Source organism: Scyliorhinus canicula, chromosome 1, assembly GCF_902713615.1.
Source record: "Scyliorhinus canicula chromosome 1, sScyCan1.1, whole genome shotgun sequence".
Taxonomy (NCBI): Eukaryota; Metazoa; Chordata; class Chondrichthyes; order Carcharhiniformes; family Scyliorhinidae; genus Scyliorhinus; species Scyliorhinus canicula.
Genome location: NC_052146.1, coordinates 59,945,172 through 59,969,819, shown reverse-complemented (window position 1 = coordinate 59,969,819; position 24,648 = coordinate 59,945,172). Strand labels below are relative to the sequence as shown.

Genomic DNA, 24,648 nt, shown 5'->3' with positions numbered 1-24,648 from the left:
TGATACTAAGCCTGAATAGCAAGGAAGTGATGCGAGGAGCAGGCAGGTCAACAACCATCAGCAGCATGCAAACTATGTGTGACCTCAGACCATCTTAACCCACCTGCTGCCAACTGCACAGCAAGGATGCACACAGCCTTAACTTCCAACATAACCATACTGCAGCAACAGCTCTCAAAGTGAGTTGTTCCATTCACCTTGTATTATCACAAGCCACAGCAAAGAGTCCTTTGCATTTCACACAACTTAAATATCTTTATCATTCGCTAGGCTCTCTCCCTCTCTCTTTTAGATTAAAGGTCTAATCTTAAAAAGCTAATCAAGCATCCATCGTATTTCAAGTAATTCTTCAGAACCTGGAATTACGGGACGGGCGGCACGGTAGCACAGTGGTTAGCACTGTTGCTTCACAGCGCCAGGGTCCCATGTTCGATCCTCGACTTAGGTCACTGTCTGTGCGGAGTCTGCATGTTCCCCCCGTGTCTGTGTGGGTTTCAACCGGGTGCTCCGGCTTCCTCCCACAAGTCCCGAAAGATGTGCTTGTTAGGTGAATTGGATATACTGAATTCTCCCTCCGTGTGCCCGAACAAGTGCCGGAATGTGGTGACTAGGGGATTTTCACGGTAACTTCATTACAGTGTTAAACCTACTTGTGCAGTAAAGATTATTATTATTATGTGATACAAGTAACAAAATTGCCAATATATTTTATGAAGATTTCATTATTAATATTGCACGGGGGAAATGTTCCCTCCATGAGACCTCAAAGTATTAAGCATACAGCTCTTGTCTTCAATAATAGGGGACATTGCTTTTGCCCATTTCTACGATGATTCTTACAACTACACTTTATTTCCATTCTCCATCATATAAACTTTTGATCACTGGCCTTGCTTTTGAGGATAACGTACATGTTTTTCAAGAATTGAAAGTGATTTTACCAACATTGCGCATGTTTACTAATATTGTACAAGGGCTGCATAAATACATTAATTTTTAATGAGATGTTGGTCAATTTAAAACATTCTTTGATTATTCAGATTAGAGTCAAGGAGAATCGCCGGGGGGGGGGGGGGGGGGGGGGGGGGCATGAATCCCGAGCACAACTAGACATTTTGTGCTCTGTACTGAGAAATAAAGAGGGGAAGATTTTCTTACAGACGTTTTGCATGTGCAATCACAAATGTTGGCCTTCCAGTGAAGAACAGCAGTTTAATCCATATCAGCCAATGGCTGCAGTTTTTGACATTTACACTGCATGAGGACTTGACTTTCTTACGTCTTCGACAAAGCTTATTACATTATCATGTGTTGACTAAATATATACTAGCAATGAACTAGGGAAGATTTAATCTGGAGCAGAATATTCACAGCAAGTGATTCTATTAGAATCATAGAATCCCTACATTATAGAAGGAGTCTGCACTGACTCTTCAAATGAGCACTCAAACCATGCCCGCTTCCTCCTATTCCCGCAACCCCACAACCTAACCTGCACATCCCTGAACACTAAGAGACATTTTGGGCGGGATTATCCCCTACCCGGCGGGGTGCGCGGTCCCAGCGCCGAGGAGTGGTGTGAACCACTCCGGCGTTGGGCGGTCTGGAAGGTGCTGAGTCCTCCGCACCTTCAGGGACTAGGCCGGTGTCGGCGGGGTTGGCGCCGCGCCAACCAGCGGGGAAGGGGCTTGGCGCCACGCCAACCGGCGACGGAGGGCATCCGCCGGCTGGCGCGAGTTGGCACATGCGCGGGAGCGCCAGCATGTGCTGGTGTCATCCCAGCGCATGCGCAGGGAGTTCGTCTCCGCACCGGCCATGGCGGAGGTCCACAGCAGCCGGTGTGGAGGGAAAGAGTGCCCCCACGGCACAGGCCCACCCGCAGATCGGGACCCGGCTACCATGGGGGCACTCCCTGGGGTCAGATCCCCCCGAGGACCACGGAGGCTGCCCGCAGAGCCCCCTGCCGGTAAGTACCAGGTCCAATTTACGCCGACGGGACCGGCCTAAAACAGGCGGCCGCTCAGCCCATCGTGGACCGGAGAATCGGCGGGGGGGGCTGCTGCAAGCAGCTGCCGACTGGCTCGGCGCAATTCCCACCTCCGCCAAAGCCCCGGTGCCGGAGAATTTGGCAGCCGGTGGGGGCGGGTTTCACACCGCCCCCCCCCTCCCCACAGCTATTCTCCGGCCCGGCGGGGGGTCGGAGAATCCCGCTCTTTATCCTGGCCAATCCACCTAACCTGCACATCTTTGAACTGTGGGAGGAACCCAGAGGAAACGCATGCTGACACGGGGAGAACGTACAAACTCCACACAGTCAATGACCCAAGCCGGATTTGAACCCGGGTCCCTGGTGCTGTGAGGCAGCAGTGCTAACCACTGAGCCCCTAGTCGAATGGTAACTCTCAGTTAATATATGTTGTAAATAACAAGTACATCAGAATGCCGAGATGTTGCAGTGGAGAGGCCACTCATTATTCAAGATGCATTTGAACCTCAACATGTTTCACAATTCCGAGCGGCAATCTGAAGCTCACAAGTGCAGTTCATGAGGTAATGTTACCTTTAAAAAAATGTTTTTGATCTTTATTGTCACAAGTAGGCTTACATTGCAATGAAGTCACTGTGAAAAGCCCCTCGTCGCCACATTCCGACTCCTGTTCGGGTACTTGGAGGTGGTTGTGTCCCTGTGCATCTGCTGTCCTTGACCTTCTTGGTGGTCAGTTTGCAGGTTTGAGAGGTGCTGCTGAAGAAATCTTGGCAAGTTGTAGCAGTACATTCTGTAGGTAATGCACACAGCTGACACAAAGTGCATCAGTGGTGGAGCACTTGAGTGTTTAAGATGTGGGATGGGCTGCTGCGTGGTTTGTTCTGGATGGTGTCGAGCTTCTTGAGTGTTGCTTCTGTTTATGCTTTGTAATTTACAAAGTATTATTCTTGACATATGGGAACTGGAAAATGTTTTCTGATTGACTAATGTCAAGCCTCCAACGAATTAGAATGCACATTTGAATCAATAAAAGCAACTTGGTTGTGGGATATTGTGTGGCCCCGTTCTGATGCACCTCATGCATACTCATCTGCTCCATTGGGCAGAATCTTCCTTGGTGGCAAGCTTGGAGGCAGAAGGAACATGTAATTAGGTAGGACGATGACGTTCCTGAACCTCACAGCCTTCCTGTCTCTGCCAGAATTAAATTCTGGGTGGGAGGGCCATTGTTAACCAACCTGTCCCACTTCTTATTGAGGCCTTTAAGTGGCCAATTAATGACAATTTAAGGACTTAATCCTGGGGTCCCCGGTATTAACCAAGCTGAGAGTTAGCCTGTTGCCATGCATGTGCATGGCCATCTTGCCAACTCCAGTTAATGGGGTGAAGGTGGGTTCCCTCGATCAAAGACACCCAATGGGACGAAAGGGACTTGACATCAGGAATGGAAGTTGGGGGACCCGCTACAAGTCATGCCATGCCCTTGCTGCCGACCCACTATTCCTCCACCCATGGCTCCCACCCTGTGAACCTACCCCACACTCCAAGATTATATACCTGTGGCCTGGGTTGCTCTGCGATTCTGGGTCTCCAGAAAGTGTTCTTTATGCAGTAGTCGCTGCCTCCCCGTTGATGCTGCTGAGCACATGAGCTACTGGCCTCTGATCGACCGGCAGATCTCAGTAGTCGAGAACTCAGCTCCTTGGGACTTGATTCCAGAGGAAGGCTCACTACTGGTCTTGCCACTGCCTGATTGGCTTCTGTCTCAGCAGGTCTTCCCAAAAAGAGGGAGCGCGGGTTTCTCGCCGGCTACCCAGATGCCTCAGTGAGATTCTGCCCATTGTTTCATATATTCAATCTGAGATTATTTCACTTTCTTATGTATGAGTTTTAAATAAACAGAGGTAGCAAATGGGTAAGAATCAAACTAAAGGTGGAAGGCAGAGAAACGTAACGAGCCAATGGTCCATTTGTAGCCAACGGCTGATAGTGAACAGCACAAATACTCGTCATAGCAGCCAATCTTTCAGACATGACATGATCGCAGAATGATTGACGAGTGCAGAGCAATGTGAGACAACAATTCAGAGGTAACATGCCAATTGGCAGACTCAAATAATGAAAGATTAAGGCAGGGATGGGAAAGCAATTGGGAAAGAGAGTGGAAATCTAAGTAAACCCAAGCTGCATGAATGAACAATGTTCCAAATATCAGAGCTACGAAGGTTCAGGTAGACAGCAAACATCCCATCGGGAGGCTGGGGATGGCCAAATTTTAAGCACCATTCTCTGAGGCAAGGGTCAAGTTCAGGAAAACTGGCATACAGTGTACAAGCCAATGAGGAGAAAGTACAGACAAACCTACAGGTGCACCCCTAATAAACTGGGGTTTCTTTAACCTTTTTCTTTTACCAAATGTTTCCCCTGGAGTAAAAATTCAGGCTTGGGAAGATGGGCGGGGAAGGCAGATAAATTGGAAATTAAATTTGAGGTGAGTGTGAAATGGACTGCCAATTCATTGTCTCCTGCTGTGTCCCTCCCGAGCCAAATTTATACCCCACCGTCTTTCTAGCCTCAGGGGTTCGCAGGGTGTTGGAAATGCTCCACCTGCTGGCAGTGCTGAGATCACACGATGGGGTTAAAAACGATTTGAACAAATCCGCTGATGATTAACACAGAGTCATCTTCGTCAGCGATCACTCGCTAATGAGTATGATTGTCCTGGGCAGCACGGTGGCGCAGTGGTTAGCACTGCTACCACATGGCACTGAGGTCCCAGTTTCGATCAAGGCTCGGGGTCACTGTCCGTGTGGAGTTTGCACATTCTCCCCTTGTTTGCGTGGGTTTCGGCCCCACAACCCTAAGATGTGCAGGCTAGGTGGATTGGCCAGGCTAAATTGCCCCTTAATTGGAAAATATGAATACGGTATTCTAAATTTTTTTTAAATGTGTCTGATTGTCCACCTAAGAAACTCTATGTCACTGCTCTTGGGTTCTGTTGGTCCTTGTGTGGCTGGTGAGCTCGATCCTAGAGCCGCACCTTTGGCCGCACACTTAGCAGCTGTTTCCGGGACATGGGATTGGTCCTTGAACTCTAGATCACGGGTATTCCTTTCTCGGGCTCATTCTCCGGGCCTCCTCTTGCGGTCGGGTGTCCTTGAAGAATTTGTCTCTTCAATCAGGAGATTCCTCCAAGTAGGTCTCTTCTTGAAAAGAGTCTCCCAGGCATTGGCGTCCATGTTCCATTTCAACACTGAGTAAACTTCAATTCAATGTTCAAGCCTAGGATCTTTTTGAGAGTAGGCCCAAAATATGATTTTCTTTCCGAAATCCGAAACAGTTCAAATAAAGTTTGATGTTACTGCAGTGAAGGAGAAGATGTGTAAATATACTTCACTGTTAAGCTCGTCGAACTAGCATTATGGACTTATCATTTAGATAGTGCTAAAATAAATATTATATGGTAAGTGGATATTATGGGTATTCCCAGTACAGTTGAGTTATTGCCTGGAATTTAATTTTTTATGTTTTTTATATTTTTACAGCAGAAAGAAATTATAGTGCTGGACGATCTATGAAATTAGTGTAGATATATGACTTTCTGCCATATTACCTTGTACATCAAATTTCAGAATCTGACCTCATTTATCTTCACCAGTAACAAGTACCCAGCAGCTGTCTGCTTGCAAAAGTGATGCAACATAAAGCTGAGAATTCTGTGAAATTCATCTTTTCCCAAAGCCTGCCTGAATTTGAAATATAATTACAGCCTATTCTTGTCAATGGTTTCCAGTGTTAACTCAGGGAGGATTCAAATACAGGATATAGAAACCGTACAGTGTTCGCCAGTGATTCTGTTTGTGATTGTAGAAAATCTCATTCAGGTTATTTATGAAAGCTATCCTGCCCTTCAAAAAAGCTCCATGAGCCTTGGCAATTTAATTTACAGGCTCATTCGAACACTGTAGCTGAGGTAGTGTCCCCGAAATATCTATTACCATGGGCGTGCAGAGAATAATGTGCAGTGATGAGGGAAGGCTAAGGGAGCTCAGCTCTATTTGCCTTGGAAGAGAGAGTTTGAGATTATCCCGTCCAAGCTTCCGAGATTATGAAGGAGTCTGACAAAGCCAACCTGCACAAATCGTTCAGTGTGGCAATACTTTTAATAGCCGGGGACAAGTGTCAAGAATTAGAAAGCCGGCTGTAAGAAGGGGGCATTGTGATGAATTCATTCACCGTGGGATGATTATCTGGCTGTGTAAGTGGGAAAGTGGCGCATGAAATAACCATTTTTGACTTTTGCCTTATTTTGACTTTTAAATAAAAATGTTTGAATGGTGGTTTTCTTTTGAATTAATGCTCGATTAAGGAAATCACATTCTCAGAAGCTGTACTTTTCAAAGACATTGGATTGGCTTATTGTCACGTGTTCCGAGGTACAGTGAAAAGTATTGTTCTGCGTGCAGCTCAAATAGATCATTCTGTACATGAAAAGAAAATACATAATAGGGCAAACATAAAATACACAATGTAAATACAAACACAAGTACATATTAAAACCATTCTGCTGAGGAGTAAAATGTGTTCTATGTCCCCAAACCATCAAGCATACAGGAGTGTAGTCCTCTTTGATTCATTAGCCCATCATTTATGACATGGATACACAGGGACCCTTCTGTTTTTCATTAACATTGAACTTGAGGCTCCATGAATAACAAATACCACTGGCTGCACAATTACGTAATCCTCTTGTCAATTAGTGCCCACTTGCAGGCCTAATCCCAGGACTCCATTCAATCAGCAGTGGGCAAGGCAGTTGCCACCAAAATGCAAGCCCCTGATGATTTTGCTTACGGGCTCCCAGAGGATGGGTCCCGAGTTCAAAGAGACTGAGTGCCTGATTGAGGGACCAAGCATTGGGTGGGGGCCGGTGGGGGTGAGGGGAAGCGGGGGGACTTCTGAAAGCCACCCAGCTGCTATTTTGTCTGACCCCACCATGCAATTCCTCTGGTGGCCCTGGCCCGCACTCACTCACCTGTGATCAGGATCTCTCACTGATCTTGGACCTCTGATTTGCCAGCTCCTCTCTGAGATGATGGGCGGGTGGGGGGACGGGGGATAATATTTGGGGTCGCTGATCCCAGGCAAGGGCTTCCGCTGGCAACTGAAATATCTAACTAGCACTTAATATGGCAGGCCTTTCCCAAGGGAGGTGACGCAGGGCTGGACTCCTGCTTCTCCCCAGCAATCGAGTCCTGGATTAAATTCCACCCATATTTTCATTAGGTCCCAAGAAACTCAAATACAAACTGTCAATGGATGTCAAGGACTCAAGTTGCACATGAGCTTCAGACTACCAGCCTGTTGGAGGCAAACTCTCATGAGACCACTAGCAGCATCCAAGTACATATTAAGACCAGACTGCTGGGTAGTAAAATGCGTGCTGTGTCCCCAGAATATCAAGGATCAAACATATGTGGCTCTGCCTATTCTAGATTTTCAGGAACAAACTCCTATGTGACACTGAGGAGAGCAAATTAAAAGCTCCTAAAATAGCCAACACTTACAAATATTACCGAAAGTCCCATCAGTTTTAACTTATTCTTTGACATAAAATACGATTAAAATAATAAGTTGCTGAAAGTACAGGTGAACCAACTCAAATTCGGCAAATTTAAATTTGGCTGAATTTATAATCAGTCTGTTTCAGTATTTTAGGTTAGATTTCATTTTTAATATTCAGCTCACAAATAAAGGGTTTTGACAATATTTTGGCCTCATTTTAGCTTTAGAATACATATATATATATGCTTCTAAAAAATACTTCAAAAATTCCAGTTTAGATCTTTGCATATTGCCTTTATTCATATGCGACATAACTTTGAATGCAACCCAGATGGCAGGCTGAAAGGTTTCTCTCTGCCGCCTGTCTCTGAGTGGTTGCCCATCTCAGTTTATTTCTGTTCACAGCAGTTTAGTAGAAACTGTTGGTCTTCCTCAAAAAGGCAGAGGTAGGAAATGAAGATAGGCTCACTGACATGTTGGGGATATTCCTCTGCGTTATGAATGAAGGTACATTGTTAGAGCAAGACTGAGTGGGGGCTTTTACATCTGAACCAGGTCACATATGAATTGAGTGTGCTTGACATTGACATAAAAAGTATAAAATTGCCCAGTGCAGAAATACTTCAACAGTAAATGGAGTAGTCGGCTATGGGGCCTGGTACATTTAAACTGGGGAAAAAAACCTCAAATTTGCTAATTGAGCAGCTGTGACGCGGGGGACATTGAGGGCATACAGTCGGGTAGTTTTGTAAGGGCCATGAAGATTCCACACCTATTTTTTTGAAACAGAAACTTACTTTATTTTACTATTGTTGGAACCAACAATTCTACGGACACGTGCTTGTAGGATTAGAATAGAGGATTTAATATACTCACAACCGAGCCAGCCTGTTAGCCATTGAACTTTCGGTGAACTGGCCGGCTGACCATGTGGCACTGATCTTTATACAGCAGCTCCAGGGGGAGGAGTCCTGGGCGGAGCCAAGGGAGAAGCCCAGTACAATTCTCGAGCATTCCCAGAGCTACTCCCCCTGGTGGTCAGGTAGTGCAACTGCACTTACAATATAGACACATGTATACACAGATTATAATCCGGTGTGAATCACATTCACCACAACTATTATATACAGCTTCAGTAATTCCCGTGTCGGTGCCTTGGTGGGTGACTCTATTTATACATAACCAGAGATTGTTAACGGGCCCCTCATTGAGGGAGCTCTTATTTCACAAGACCAAGTGGTAGTTAATCATCCCTACCCAGTCAGACCTGTGCAGGTTACGACATGTAGAATATGGGAGAAATCTAACTCGATCTTACTGGCAATTTGTCTCAGTTGGCGCTGTAAAGTTAATGTTGCTTTGCAAGGGTTATGAGATCGGAATTAAAACATCTATTTATTGTATCTGTAATCTGCTTGTTTTTCTTCTATATCTGACTGGATAGAACAGATTTAAAAGTGTTTTTGTAGAGGAAAAGGAGGCGAGATCGCCCAGAATGTCAGGAAAATCTGTGACCGAAAGGAAATAGATCCATTGGTACAGGCGTGGACGGGCTGCTGGGTGTCAGGAAGAATTTTACCAACTCTGATATGGAGGAAGCTATAAATTACCTGCAAAATAATACTAATTCAGTGAAAAATCTTCTGATTTACGCTCCGCTGATTATCTCCAGACAGTTCAGCCTTCTGTTTGCTTCATTGATTACTGCTCTGCAGTGATGTGACATGTTAAGTGCTGAGCCTATTAATATCCACATATCTCTTTTGACCTTCAATTTAACTATTTCTACATTCATGTAAAGTTATGCTGATTTTTTTTTCTTTGATGTGCAACACTGTGCAAATATACCCTTCATTGCACCTGATCTGTAACTGTTCTTCCCATACACGGGATGGGCTAAACAGCTGGCTTGCAATGCAGAACAAGGCAGCAGTGCGGGTTCAATTCCTGCACCGGCCTCCCCGAACAGGTGCTAGAATGTGGTGACTATGGGCTTTTCACAGTAACTTCATTGAAGCCTACTTGTGACAATAAGTGATTATTATTATTATTACTCCTTCTCGGCGGCATGGAGTGGCTTCAATGGAAAGTCCCGGGCTGTTTAGTGGATTATTTTCATGGGCGGTATTCTCCCTGCCCCGTGCCGGGCCAGAGAATCCCCGCAACCGCGCCATGCCGCCCCGACGCCGGCACACGATTCTCCGCGGAGAATCACCGCCATTGGCGCTGGCGCAGCGCCGGTCGTGACCTGCTCTACGCAGCTAGGCCGCTGATTCTCCGGCCCGGATGGGCCGAGCGGCCACTCTTAAAAGGCAGAGTCCCGCCGGCGCCATCCACACCTGGTCGCAGCAGGCGGGAACTCTGAGCGCAGGGTCGGGGGGCGGCCTGTGGGGTAGAGGGGTCTTCGACCCGGGGGGGGGGGGGGGCCTCCGATGGGGCCTGGCCTGCGATCGGGGCCCACCAATCGGCGGGCCGGCCTCATTGGCTGGGGGCCTCCTTTCCTACGCGCCGGCCCCTGTAGCCCTGCGCCATGTTGCGTCGGGGCTGGCACGTTGAAGGAGGCCACTGCGCATTCGCGTGTTGACGCCGGCACAACTGCGCATGCGTGGAACCCGCGGCGCACAATTTGCATCGGGGTCTGCAGCTGGAGCGGCGCGAACCGCTCCAGTGCCGTGCTCACCCCCTGTAGGGGCCAGAATTCGACGTGGGAGCGGCCTGTTCATGCCGTCGTAAAACATGATGGTGTTTACGATGGCGTGGACACTCTGCGGCGGGATTGGAGAATCCCGCCCGGGACTTTCCATTGAAGCCACTCCATGCCGCTGGGAAGGAGTAATAATAATAATAATAATCACTTATTGTCACAAGTAGGCTTCAATGAAGTTACTGTAAAAAGCCCCTAGTCTCCACATTCCAGCACATGTTCGGGGAGGCTGGTGCAGGAATTGAACCCGCGCTGCTGCCTTGTGCTGCATTGCAAGCCAGCTGTTTAGCCCAGTGTGCTAAACCAGCCCCGAAAATGCACTGCTGGTGGGAACAGAGCATTCCCGCCAAAGATTTGCAAGATAAAATCTAGATGAAGAGTAATCAATTGGATGCGGCCAATCTGGATTTTTTTAAAAATGCTCGTGTCTGACAAACGTCAGAATTCTTTAAGGAGGGGGATTGGGGGAAATGAAATGAAATGAAATGAAAATCGCTTATTGTCACGAGTAGGCTTCAAATGAAGTTACTGTGAAAAGCCCCTAGTCGCCACATTCCGGCGCCAGTTCGGGGAGGCTGTTCGGGGAATCGAACCGTGCTGCTGGCCTGCTTGGTCTGCTTTCAAAGCCAGCGATTTAGCCCTGTGCTAAACAGCAGCACTTTGGTAAGGGTTTTGGTAGGATGCCATACGGGGGATTATGAGAGAAGAGTAAGTGCTGTGCAATATGGGAGAGGACAGCACAGAGAATACAAAGTATTCACAGTTAGTCACAGTGGTTGGAAGCAGGTAGAGATGCACTACAGGGTTCGGTTCTGGGCGAATTCTGCCACTGTGCACATCAGTGATTTGGATACAGACATTGAGGCCCAGGAATTTGCAGATGAATGAATTCAGAATTCTTTAGAAGTCCAGAGGAAGATAATATTGATCAAAAAAACATACGAATCAGGAACAGGAGTAGGTCACTCTGCCCATCAAGCCTGCTCCACCATTCAATAAGATCATGGCTGTTCTGATTGTACCTCAACCCCACATTCCTGCCTACCCCAGAACCTTCCCGCCCCCTTCCATATCAAGAATCTAATCTAATGGAGAATTAGAGAAGGGGTGGCACGTGGCACAGCAGTTAGCACTGCTCCTTCACAGCACCAAGGACCTGGGTTCAATTTTGGCCTTGGGTAACTGTCTGTGTAGAGTTTGCACTTTCTCCCCGTGTCTATGATTGTTTTCTCTGGGTGCTGCGATTTCCTCCCACAGTTTAAAGATTGGCAGGGTGGGGGATTGGTCATGCTAAATTGCCCCTTAGTATCCAAAGATGTATAGTTTAGGTGGGCTTTATGGGGTTATGAAGATTAGGGCGAAGGAGTGGGCCGAAGTAGGGTGCTCTTTCAGAGTCAGTGTAGACCCGATGGGCTGAATGGCCTCCTTCTGCACTGTAGGGATTCTGTGATTCTGTGGTTAAAAAAATTACCAATGTTAGCAAGTTTGAGGTAATACTTTTGAATAAAATAAAACAGAGTATTTATATTCTGAATATTTAAAATTCATTTACGGGATGTGGGCATCGCTGGTTAGGCCAGCATTTATTGCCCATCCCTAGTTGCCTTTCAGAAGGTGGTGGTGATTTCCCTTCTTGAACCACTGCAGTCCTTGAGGTGTAGGTACACCCACTGTGCTTTTAGGGAGGAAGTTCCAGGATGTTGTCCCAGGGACAGTGAAGGAATGGCGATTCCAAGTCAGGCTGGTGAGTGATTTGGAGGGGAACCTCCAGGTGTTGGGGTTCCCAGGTATCTGCTGCTCCTGTTCTTCTAGATGGTAGCTGTCATAAGTTTGGAAGGTGTTGTCTAAGGACCTTGGTGAGTTACTGCAATGCATCTTGTAGATGGTACACAAGGCTACCACTATTCGTCGGTGGTAGAGAGTTTGAATTTTTGTGGAAGGAGGAGCAATCAAGTGAGCTGCTTTGTCCTGGGTGGTGTCAAGCTTCTTGAGTGTTGTTGGAGCCAGACTAATCCAGTCAAGGGGAGACTATTCCATTGCACTCCTGATTTGTGTCTTGGAGGTGGTGGACAGGCTTTGAGGGGTCAGGATGTGAGTTACTCACTGTAGATTCCTAACCTTTGATCTGCCCTAGTAGCCCATCTACACATCATAAGAACATAAGAATTAGGAGCAGGAATAGGCCATCTGGCCCCTCGAGCCTGCACCGCCATTCAATGAGATCATGGCTGATCTTTTGTGGACTCAGCTCCACTTTCCGGCCCGAACACCATAACCCTTAATCCCTTTATTCTTCAAAAAACTATCTATCTTTATCTTAAAAACATTTAATGAAGGAGCCTCAACTGCTTCACTGGGCAAGGAATTCCATTGATTCACAACCCTTTGGGTGAAGAGGTTTCTCCTAAACTCAGTCCTAAATCTACTTCCCCTTATTTTGAGGCTATGCCCCCTAGTTCTGCTTTCACCCACCAGTGGAAACAGCCTTCCCGCATCTATCCTATCTATTCCCTTCATAATTTTATGTTTCTATAAGATCCCCCCTCATTCTTCTAAATTCCAACGAGTACAGTCCCAGTCTACTCAACCTCTCCTCGTAATCCAACCCCTTCAGCTCTAGGATTAACCTAGTGAATCTCCTCTGCACACCCTCCAGCGCCAGTACGCCCTTTCTCAGGTAAGGGGACCAAAACTGAACACAATACTCCAGGTGTGGCCTCACTAACACCTTATACAATTGCATCGTAACCTCCCTCATCTTAAACTCCATCACAAAAATCCAGGACAAAATTCCATTTGCCTTCTTAATCACCTGTTGTACCTGTAAATCTGTAAATCATGCTGGATGACACAAATATTTTCCACTTCAAAGACCCTGAAAGACCATTTCTGATCGATGGTAACCCCCAGGATGTTGATTGTGGGGGATTCAGCGATGGTAATGCCATTGAAGTCAAGGGGCAATGGTTAGATTCTCTCTTGTAGGAGATGGTGATTGCCTGGTACCAATGTGCTACAAATGTAACTTGCCACTTGTCAGCCCAAGCCTGGATATTATCCAGGCCGTGCTGCATTTGGACACGGACTGCTTCATTATCTGAGGAGTCACGAATGGTGCATGTGGTGTTCCTTATGTTGCTTATTTTAGGATGGTTAAGGTAGTGTTCACAAAGACCACAGAATAGCTTTTAACTTAAACAAAGCTATGATTTTATTTACACTACTAAACTGGGATTCGACACTTCATCATTAAGAATACACAACTGATCAATAACATCTAACTACACTCATCTATTGCTAATCTCACTATTGATATAAACTATAATCTAACCTTACTCACTATCTGCTCTTATGACTTTCACTAGCTATCGTCTACATACACCCCTCCCCTAAGGTCCAGCATCACTGCCTTACATAGTTGTATCTGTAGCTCCCTCCAGTGGCTACTCTCGACACTACATTAACCCTTGCATTGCTGATAGTTATGATAATACCACAGTCCTGGACATTGTACAGTCATCCACAAACATCCCCACTTCTGACCTTATTAAGGAAGGCAGGTCATTGATGAAGCAGCTGAAGGTGGTTGGTTCTTAGGAATGGAAACAATTTTAATGTGTGGGACAGCAAGAAGGAGCTGAACTTCAGAGGACTTTAAAAGCAGTGCCTAAGCTTGATAATAAAGTAGTAAAAACAAATGGGTTTCTTGGTTTCACCATTGTAGATATAGAACATAAAGGTTGACTCATAAAAAAGCTTAATATTAGGTGAGAGTATTGTGTGCAGAATGGGCACTAGACTATCAAAAGAATATGAGAGTTCAGAAAGATGACAATGTTGATTCACCATGATGCTTCTGTTTATAATGAAATACATTTACAATGGGTGGCACGGTAGCACAGTGGTTAGCATTGTTGCTTCGCAGCGCCAGGGTCCCAGGTTCGATTCCTGGCTTGGGTCACTGTCTGTGCGGAGTCTGCACGTTCTCCCTGTGTCAGCGTGGGTTTCCTCCGGATGCTCCAATTTCCTCCCACAAGTCCTGAAAAACGTGCTGTTAGGTGAATTGGACGTTTTGAATTCTCCCTCTGTGTACCAGAATAGGCGCTGGAATGTGGTGACTAGGGGATTTTCAGGGTAACTTCATTGCAGTGTTAATGTAAGCCTACTTGTGACAATAAAGATTATTATATTAAATTATGGAGGGGCAATGTGATATAGCTGCTTAAAACTATGGAAGGGTCAGACTGGGTAACTGATGACTCTAGAATTTGGGGCCAAGATCAAGATACAAGATCACAGATCAGCCATGATTTCAATGAATATGTTATGAGTATGTTACGAGCAAGTTATGATTGATCTCACTTGTAGAAATTGAAATCCTATTTCACAAGGTGGTATTTTCCGGAGCTGACAGCAGGTGAACTAGAGAGAGGCTACTGTCGTCTCTTTTTTGGGAAGGCCCACCACATTAGCTCAACTGGCCAGGGGCCGGCCTTCCCAGGGATCAAGGACACGGGAGGTGCGGTTGCCATGCCGTTGAGAGCTGCTGACCAATCAGAGACTGGCAGCTCTTCTTTGCTCAGCAGAACCACTCGGGAGCTGGTGGCTTTTTTACAATATTCGTTCATGGGGTGTCAGAGTCACCGGCTGGGCTAACATTTATTACCCATCACAAATTGCCCCCAAGAAGGTAGTGATGAGCTGCCTTCCTGAACCGCTGCAGTCCCTGAGGTCTACGTACACCCACAGTGCTGTTTGGGAGGAAGTTCTAAGATTTTGACCCAGCGACAGCAAAGAAAGGGTGATATATTTCCAAGTTAGGATGGTGAGTCCGCTACCCTTGTCCTTCTAGATGGAAAGGGTTTGGAAGATTCTGCCTGATGAGTCCTGCAGTGCATCTTGTAGATGGTACACACGACTGCAATTGAGAGTCATTGGAGGAGGAAGTGAATGTGGATGGGGAATCAGTTAAATGGTGCGCTGTATCCTGATGGTGTTGAGCTTCTTGCATGCTGATGGAGCTGTACTTATCTAGGCAAGGAGAGAGCATTCATCACATTCCTGAATTTGCCTTGTAGATGGTGGGGAGTTATGGGGAGGTATCCATTCCAAATTCCTACCCTCTGGCCTGCTCTTGGAGCCACAATATTTCTATGTCTGGTCCAGTTCACTTTATGGTCAATGGTAACTCCCAGAATGTTGATAATAGGGAATCAGCGATGGTAATGCAATTGAATGTCACAGCTCCAGGGTCCCAGGTTTGATTCCGGCTTGGGTCACTGTCTGTGCGGAGTCTGCACATCCTCCCCGTGTGTGCGTGGGTTTCCTACGGGTGCTCCAGTTTCCTCCCACAGTCCAAAGATGTGCAGGTTAGGTGGATTGACCATGATAAATTGCCCTTCGTGTCCAAAATTGCCCTTAGTGGGGTTACTGGGTTATGGGGATAGGGTGGAGGTGTTGACCTTGGGTAGGTGCTCTTTCCAAGAGCTGGTGCAGACTTGATGGGCCGAATGGCCTTCTTCTGCACTGTAAATTCTATGATCTATGATACAATGGTTAGATTCTCTCCTGTTGAAGATGGTTATTGACCATGTGTGGAACAAATGTTACTTGCCACTTGTCAGCTCAACCTGGATATTGTCCAGGCCTTGCTACTTTTGAACATGGACGTCTTCAGCATCTGAGGAGTCGCAAATGGTATTGAACATTGTGCAATCATCAGAAAACATCCACACGTCTGACTTTATGATGGAACGAAGGTCATTGATAAAGCAGCTGAAGATGGCTCAAGGTCCCAGGGGCAGATATCCTGCCTGCTAAGAGAGCTGCTGGCCAATCAGAGGTTGGCAGCTCTTCATTGATCAACAGCTCCGTGGGGAGGAAGTGGCTGCTGCTGGTACTACATCCATCCAAAGCCAAGGATCGACAATGGACACAAGTACAGTTGGCTGATGTCAGGACTGTGGCATGGGATGGGGGTCAGGGACAGGGGAGGTTAGCAGCAAGGACAGAGAATTGGCTTTTATCAGCCTCTTCCACTTCCCGATGTTGGGTTCCTCAATCAACCACTGAGTGCGTTTGATAGAGGGACCTCATGGAAAGAGCAAGCAAATTCGAAAGGATTTAATTATTGGGCTTCCCGCATGGCAAGTTCCCTATCTGTTACTGCATGAATATTGGTGGGATGAGGCCATTATGTGGGCATTTAATGCCACTTAACAGCCTCAATTGATGGTGAGACAGGAAGGCCATAATTGGGCCATTGTGCCATAGACTTAATCAGCGCCAAATAAGGAAGGTGGTGCGGTGCCCATCTAGCATCCTCCAACCTGATTAGATGCCCTACACCATAAACCCTGACTCAGTGCAGAGCATTAAATTGCGCCCACTGAGTATTTTGTTGTCTTATCACTGACATAGACATTTAGCTGATTAACACTGCACTCCTGAATGCTTCACCCAATGTCGGTGTTTATGTAGTTACATTGTGTACCTTGTGTTGCATTATTTTCAATGATCTGTTGAGCTGCTCGCAGAAAAATTATTTTCACTGTACCTCGGTACACGTGACAATAAACAAAATCATAATCCAATCCTTTGTGATACTGAGGATCTGGAATTTTGAAAAATACTTCCTCAGTTAGTTTGTTTATGATCGCGAACATTTAAATCCCAGAGGCCTGTGTGGGGAATCACACATACTCTACTCCCATCTACGTCCTCTCGGTCAGTCAAATGATGGCATCTGCCCAGGCGTGGCAATACTTTGCTTCACAACTACTGCAGTGCTCCAAGGGGATATAAAATATATTATGATACCATTTCAAAGGAGAGTGGCGTTCTCTCCTCAGTATCTGGGTCAATAGTTTTCCCTCAACTAAAACTACTAAAATAGCACATGATGTGGTCTTCAATCCATTGCTGTTTGAGAGACAAATTGGTTGCTGCACATCTGATTTTGAAGCAATATCTGCACTTCAATAATGCTTAATGAGGCATCTTGAGGTTTTAAAAAGGCACTATATAAATGCAAGTTATTCTTTTATTTTTGTTACCCTCTAAGTTGAGGGTAACATCAACTAATGGAGAAGAAAGGTAGGTATTAATCAATGGTGGTAATAATTGAATAATCGAACAATAATTGAGGTTCACAAGAATGATCGCTGGAATGAAGAAATTGTCGTATGAGGAATAGTTGAGGACTCTAGGTCTGTACTCGTTGGAGTTTAGAAGGATGAAGGGGGATCTTATTGAAACTTACAGGATACTGTGAGGCCTGGATAGAGTGGACATAGGGAGGATGTTTCCATTTGTGGGGGAAACTAGAAGCAGAGGACACAATCTCAGACCAAAGGGACGATCCTTTAAAACAGAGATGAGGAGGAATTTCTTCAGTCAGAGGGTGGTGAATCTGTGGAACTCTTTGCCACAGAAAGCTGTGGAGGCCAAATCACTGAGTGTCTTTAAGACAGAGATAGATGGATTTCTGAACAATAAGGGGATCAGGAGTTATGAGGAGAAGGCAGAATGGGGATGAGAAAAATATCACCATGATTGAATGGCGGAGCAGACTCGATGGGCTGAGTGGCTAATTCTGCTACTATGTCTTATGGCCTTATGGAATATTTGTTGCTGATTCTATTGACCAATGATTGCAACAAATAAACATGGCACAATATTGCAAGGTGCTTTACAAAGAAAGGTGAGGGAAAGTGTCGAACAATACTTTGGGAGAAGAGTTGAGGAAATGAACAGAAGTTGAAGAAGTTGTTTTGAATGAGCCAGGAGAGTGGGAGGTGTTATATTATTCATGAAGAAAGAGGAACTAATTGGTTTGTGAATGCACATCCGGAGAGTCGTATTTACAAGTGCACTGAAGTCAGATTCTGAGGAACAATATATGAATCGAGCTGCTACATGGAGGACTGCTCGTAATACACTTGATGAAGCCCCAGCATTTTGAGTCTAATTACCTGCGAAGTCCTCAAAAGACATAAGGGGAGGTATGTATCCGAAAGGAGAGCTGCAAACAGTTCCAGAAATAATTTGGAACCGTGGAAAATAGAGACAATGTTTAATGACAGACGTTTACAGAAATGTAGGGCGAGAATCTCTGGCCTCGCCACAACCTGTTTCCTGGAGGCAGGCGGCGGCTCGGCATTGGCCAGTGGCGGGATCTTCTGGTGCCGTCGTTGTCAATGGGATATTCCCATTAAACCCACCTCATGCTGCTGGGAAACCCATGGCAGGGGGTGCGCCGTCGGCGGGAGGGGAAGATTTCAGCCGGAAGATCTCGTCTATGATCAGCATGTCTATGTGATCCGGTAAAGACCTCATTGGTAGCTACATCCAAATTATAAATAATTTTGAACATTTCACAGCCCAGGAAAATTATTTGCAACTGATTTTGTGTGTCACCATGTCATTATGATGCTGTACTTTGGGTTGAGTATTGGTAGTTTCACCAGTATCTGAACACATGAGTATTATTTCGAGGTTACAGGACGAGGTGACACAGCATTGATGCGTTGCAAAGGCAGCTGGCCTGGTAACTGACAGGTGAAGAGATTCTCAGTGAGTCATGGTTAATGGCAGAAGTAGGCTGTCAAATAACTAATAACTTCTCATCTTCTGTTTGAACTATGTGGTGCCTGGAAAATGTAATGAAAACGAAAAGATGGTCAGACAGAGAGCACATCCTTTAAATGCAAACTCTGCTGCAGTCTGCATTGCAGATTGATCCTGGTGAAATTACTGTGCCAGCCATATTCACATTTAATTGTGAAATACAAATAAATGTCTTTAAGGGGGTGGCAGCATTATGCTTCCAATCTGATCGGTGTATGCAAGGTCAGTTTCGTGTTTTTGAGACTGTTAGATACTGTATCAGACAGGAGCATCAGGGAATAATGTTCACCCCGAAATGAAAGTTGGATTGTACAACTGTGCTGTGAGATGGCGGCGAATGGGGTACTGGCTAGACTTGTTTGGAATTGTTCTCATTAATTTAACAGACATGTCAATCCGTTTAAAGGAATCGGGCTTGTGAAACAGCAGGTGAGTCAAAACCTTTGGACACATATGCTATGTTCTTGTGTGCCAGCATCCATTGACACCCTCTCAGACACAAGTATGTGGAGCGAAGTGAGATTGACTCAATTTAGCACGGGCTTGAAGTCGGTTTCTGGGTCCGGTTTGAGCAGGATGGGCAGGCTGCACATTGACATTGGGTTACCACGCCACAGGATAGCCTTCATTGGCACAGCCTTGCTAAGGATGGTGTGCGATACTCAACCTCAGAACCCATTATACTGCAAAATTCAGTACAAAATCCAGTGGTCAGAAGGATGCCATCGTGCCAGCAGTTCACACCTCGAGTTAAATATACATGTAAAATAATTCAGGGTCCAGAGCCAGCCTAAACAACCCCTATGTCCCTATTTCAGATCTAAGATTGCGGCGACACTTAATCTGTAGCCCAGATATTGGATCAGCTTCTTTATTGTATTCCCGAGCATTGCCATGTTGTCTTTGCCAAACAAAGGCACGTAATATAGTATCTCACAAAAACAGTATGTCCTATCTGTCATTTCTTAGTCACAGTGTAGCGGGGATGAGGATGTTACAAATAAGAGCTGTTCATGGATGTCTCAGCAAAGTGCCAAATACTACCAACTTGGCATCCTTTAAGAAAGTAATAAATGTGCAGATTTCAATAAGGAACACAATTTCAAAATCCATCAAGTTCACAGTGTACACTACATGCGTGAGAACATTGTGTTCCTACAATAGGAAAGCTAATGATAATTCCCTTTCATTTTATCTCTACAAATCCATAATGTCAACTACTGTCTGCTCACCAACCCCCATAGCGATCTACCCCCCCCCCCCCCCACACACACACCCCCACACACACACACACACTCCACCCCCACAACAGACAAGGCACATTTAAATAAAAACTTTAGCTAAAGTTTCCGTTAAACTATCTACAGCTCGGTCTTCCTGAAAATCAAAGTTACACAGCATCTGTTGAGGACGGGGAGAAAAGCCAGGCTTAGCATTAGCCTGCAAGCCATCTGCTGTGTGCCCAGGCCTCCTCTCACAAAATCAGCTGAATTTTTAATGAACCCTGGCTGGTAGCAAACAGCTTGTGGATACAATGGCAGAAGAGACCCGACAGCTGTAGCAGTGCTGAATACAGTGTCACTGTTAAGTCAGATATATAAGTGGGGAGTCGGACAGCCAGCAATAATTGCCAAACTGCATGCTGCGGGGAGTCTGCAGGCAGATTCAAATGAACTTCCAGTGACATAGCAACACAACGAGCAGGAGCACACACACATACACACAGACTAATGTATTGATTGCACAGTGCTACAAAAGAAAGATCAACATAGAGCATTCACTGAATACGTCCTTATTGGAATTGACTATTTAGCCTGCTTTAATTCTGCGAGTACTGAATATATATTCAGAAAGATTCCACGAGGTAGCCATTCGATATATTAATTAGGGATATTAATCTAGAGATACACTGAACCAGGTGCCTATATTTCCCTTTAAGTTAAAGGTTTCTGAGTAAACTTTAAGCATGCCTCAACAATCTGAACACCGACCCATTTGCATCCGTAATCATTTTTTCTAATGAGTACTTCTTGCTGGTCATCTCAAACGGAATCATTAGAGACTGTTTCATCAGCCGAATCTTTCCTATATACCCAGTCCAAACAATGGACCAAGTGAACGTGTGAGCGGTACTTTCACAACAGTATTACGCCGTAAGTTCTTTATGTACCCCTTAGTGAAAGGAAATAACAGCAGCCAGTGATAAGGGCTGACTTATACACTCAGCTAATAGTGCAATATCATCTGGAATGAAAGCAGAAGCAAATTGTGTTCCTGCCTAGTCATTTTGATTTAATATACCTTTCCCATTTTTCTTTAAAGGATGTGTGCTGTACTGTGCCTGCTATTAGTTCACAGTGTGTCATGTTTGATTTGAAATGTATGGTTATATGTTGTTGTCACTGGAGACAGGTTGTAAACAGCTTGGTACATCGCAGCTGGTTAGCCTGGTACAATACAATAGTTTGAACACACAGATGAATCCCAGTTCATGCAGGAGCACCACCTATCCGTTGTCTAATTGGTTTCGATTGCAATGCATGAACAGCCATGAATATATATGTAACTCACTGAAATGTAGTTTCTTTTTTTTTAACCATTCGGAAAGACATTCAACCCTCAAACATTTTGATGAAATCCAGTTTCTGAATAACACTTGTCACATGTGGTTGCCATACTTTCTATTATTTCATTTCACTCAAATATCTGTTAAACCTCCAGCTTATCCTTCAAAGAATAAACAATCTGACCCACTGTGACTGTCAATAAAGCTCTGACTTAACCCAGAGACCTCGGGGCTAATAAAGCTTTTCCAGATTAAAAATACGTCAGCCTGGGAAGTATAAATGATTAACTTTATTCTCCTAAAAAATATCATCTCTTCCATTGAAGGAGTGAAGCATTCTTGGCTTTTTAAAAAACATATCCTTTGTTCTTATCGATGAGGATGGTAGCTTGCACTGACTTCGCTAATGTTCATCGTTACTCCCCGAGTGTCATTGCTCGTCTTGTCTGAGCTTTCCCGCAAGCTGTACAATGGACAGCGAAACTGGGCTTATCAGGAGAACAACAGGCATTTCCAATAGAGTGAATGGGCAGATTCGGTGCCGAGGTTAGTGCTAAGTAAAGCAGATGGTCAATTAAATCTACAAGAGGCTGCCAATGCCTTCATGGCCTACAACGTTCTGACCTCTCATTTCAAAACCGGGAAAATGCTCACTTACTTGTTCAGAGTCTTGCGGGCTGTGATGCTGGCGACGATGATGCTCTCTGGGCGCGGGGTGGCCACCGCCTTGAAGGTTCCCTTCCAGAACTTTTCGAAGAGCTGTTTCTCGCCTTGCTGCACGCTGGCCATGATCTGGGAGCTGCTCTTTCCGAGGATGTGCAGTGAGGAGAGATCAGAGAGCTTTGGTGTGGAGCTCTCTCGTTCACACACAAACATACACGCAAACACACAGCCGCTGGCACACACACACACACACACACAGACGCTCTCAAGCAGCCGAGGACAGGGAGCTGTCCAGCTACTGAACTGTTCCACCTGTCTCTTCTGTCGCACAGTTTCCCCTCAGCACAGGAGTGTCCCACTCTGTCTTCCTTGAGTCGGTTCTGTAAGGTGCGATGTCGATGCACAGCAGCGACTACAAAAGGGGATCAAGCGAGTTTATAATCAAAGGGAAAGCTGCTTTACCAGGTAATCACCAATGGACTTGCAACACAAGAGCCATTGCTACGCTGTCTGGGGCTTAGCAGCCGCAGCTCAGCACCTGCTGTCAGAAATGGGCAGTGAGGTTGTTGAGAACACAAAAGCAGCAGCAGAGTGCATTCAGCATCTAAGCTGTTCTCTTGTTTTGTCTCACTTACAGGGTGACGTTGCAGCGGGGTTGGTCAGCTGAGTGCGACGTCTCTTCCCCTTCTCTCTCTCTCTCTCACCCTCTCTCTCGCTTTCCTCCTGACAAAAAGCAAAGCCTGCTGCCTCCTGCATCTGCATAACAAAAGAATGCAGGTTCCCGAGAGCAAGCCTCGCGTGTGCCCGACACAATGGCCCACAGCTGCCGTGACAAGCAACCCAAAACATTTCAGGCCAAATAAACTGGCTGCAGGAATAAGCGGCAGGGGCCATCTCCTTTGTTCAAAGGCATTCCTTTAGATTTGACAGCCAACCTTATTCCCTCACTGTTGCATCCTGTCTAGAGCCTGAAACATGTACAATGCAAGCTCTCTTGTGTGCACTTGGAGCTTAATGTTTTCTTACTGCGAGCATTGTGTTGCAAGGCTAAACTCAACCGATCATCTTGTTGTAACTGCCATCAATTATAACATGGGGAACACACATTTTTCATCATATATTACTCAAAATATTGCTCAGGCACTTCGGAAGCAGAGGCCACTGCAAAGGACATGGTTACAGGGAGTTTGATTTCCATGTGTGGTGAAAATCGAACTGATGGATTGGGGGACAATTGGGTCACATGCCTGCTTGTCAGTAGGTCCAAGCCGGGACCATTTTGATGGTAGGATATCACTCCAATCATTGGTGAGCTGTCCGCAGGTTAGTAGTATTTGATTTGCCTGATCACCACTTTGCAGTATGGGATTTTCAGGAGGCTCAATGCCTTGGTCAAGCAAGTTTGCACCATTTAAATGTGAAGTACGCATTTGATTTGAAAAATATTTGGTACGTTTCTTCAAATTTGCTGTGCCAGTCAAGTCCGACAAGGGCTCCCGGGTTGAGAGGTGCAATGGTGAAGTGCTGGATGGAGCAGGCAAGGGGCCAGAGACATGTCCTCCCCACCATTAAAGGTTCCCTGGTAGATGCTGCAACAAGTTGAGAATATTAACAGCAGCATTTTCTCCAAGATACGGGTGCATTGCTGGAAGGAGCTCAATGTCCTTACCTGAACAACAGAGGAGAGTGTAATGAACTCCTCTCACTTTTTTCTCAGGTGTTCTCAGGAACACTTCCCTCCCTCAAAACCCACACCTCCCCAATCACAACGGAACCCTGCGCCACCCTACCCTCTCATTGTAATTGCGCCTTCCCTGAGAACAACCTTAACCAAATTGAAAGCATTTCACCTTTCTACTGACTGCTTTTTCACTTTGGAGCCAGTTACTATCTGTGGATCAGTGATAGCTTTCTTTCAAAAGGTTGTATGTTCGCGTTCTATTCCAAACCTTTGTGGCACATAACCCATGATCACCCCCTTGTACAGCACTGAAGGATTGCTGCAGTGTCAGAGGAGCTAGCTTTTAGATGGGATGTTCACCTGAGGCCCCACCTACCACTTTGACTAGGCACAAAAGATTCTAAGGCACAATTTGATCATGAGCCATACAGCCTAGACTACTGAAAAACATTTATCCCTTGACTAAAATAGGACTGAGTCAGCACGGCTTTGTCAAGGGGAGGTCATTCTGACAAATCTGTTAGAGTTCTTTGAGGAGGTAACAAGGAAGTCAGACACAGGAGAACCAGTCGACATGATTTATTTAGATTTTCAGAAGACCTTTGACAAGGTGCTGCACAGGAGATTGATAAGTAAGTTGAGAGGGTAAGATCCTGGCATGGATAGAGGAGTGGCTGACTGGCAGAAAGCAGAGATTAGGGATAAAGGGGTCTTTTTCAGGATGGTAGCCAGTGACAGTGGTGTGCCTCAGTGCTGGGACCACAACATTTTACAATATACATTAACGATCTGGAAGAAGGAACTGAAGGCACTGTTTCTAAGTTTGCAGATGATGCAAAGATCTGAAGAGGGAC

The 24,648-nt window shown here is 45.7% G+C and overlaps 1 protein-coding gene across 2 annotated transcripts in view; it reads right to left on the bottom strand.

The window, feature by feature from the left end:
* The window catches only part of srrm4 (serine/arginine repetitive matrix 4), a 458,400-nt gene extending 435,543 nt beyond the window's left edge, over positions 1–22,857 (bottom strand). The window contains exon 1 of one of the 2 annotated variants that reach the window (XM_038791318.1): positions 22,109–22,857. In XM_038791318.1, coding sequence (XP_038647246.1) covers positions 22,109–22,326 — 218 coding nt within the window. In that variant the 5' untranslated portion in view covers positions 22,327–22,857. The remainder of the gene's footprint in view (positions 1–22,108) is intronic. The other variant, XM_038791327.1, reaches the window with a different exon arrangement.
* Between the last annotated feature and the right edge of the window lie 1,791 nt (positions 22,858–24,648).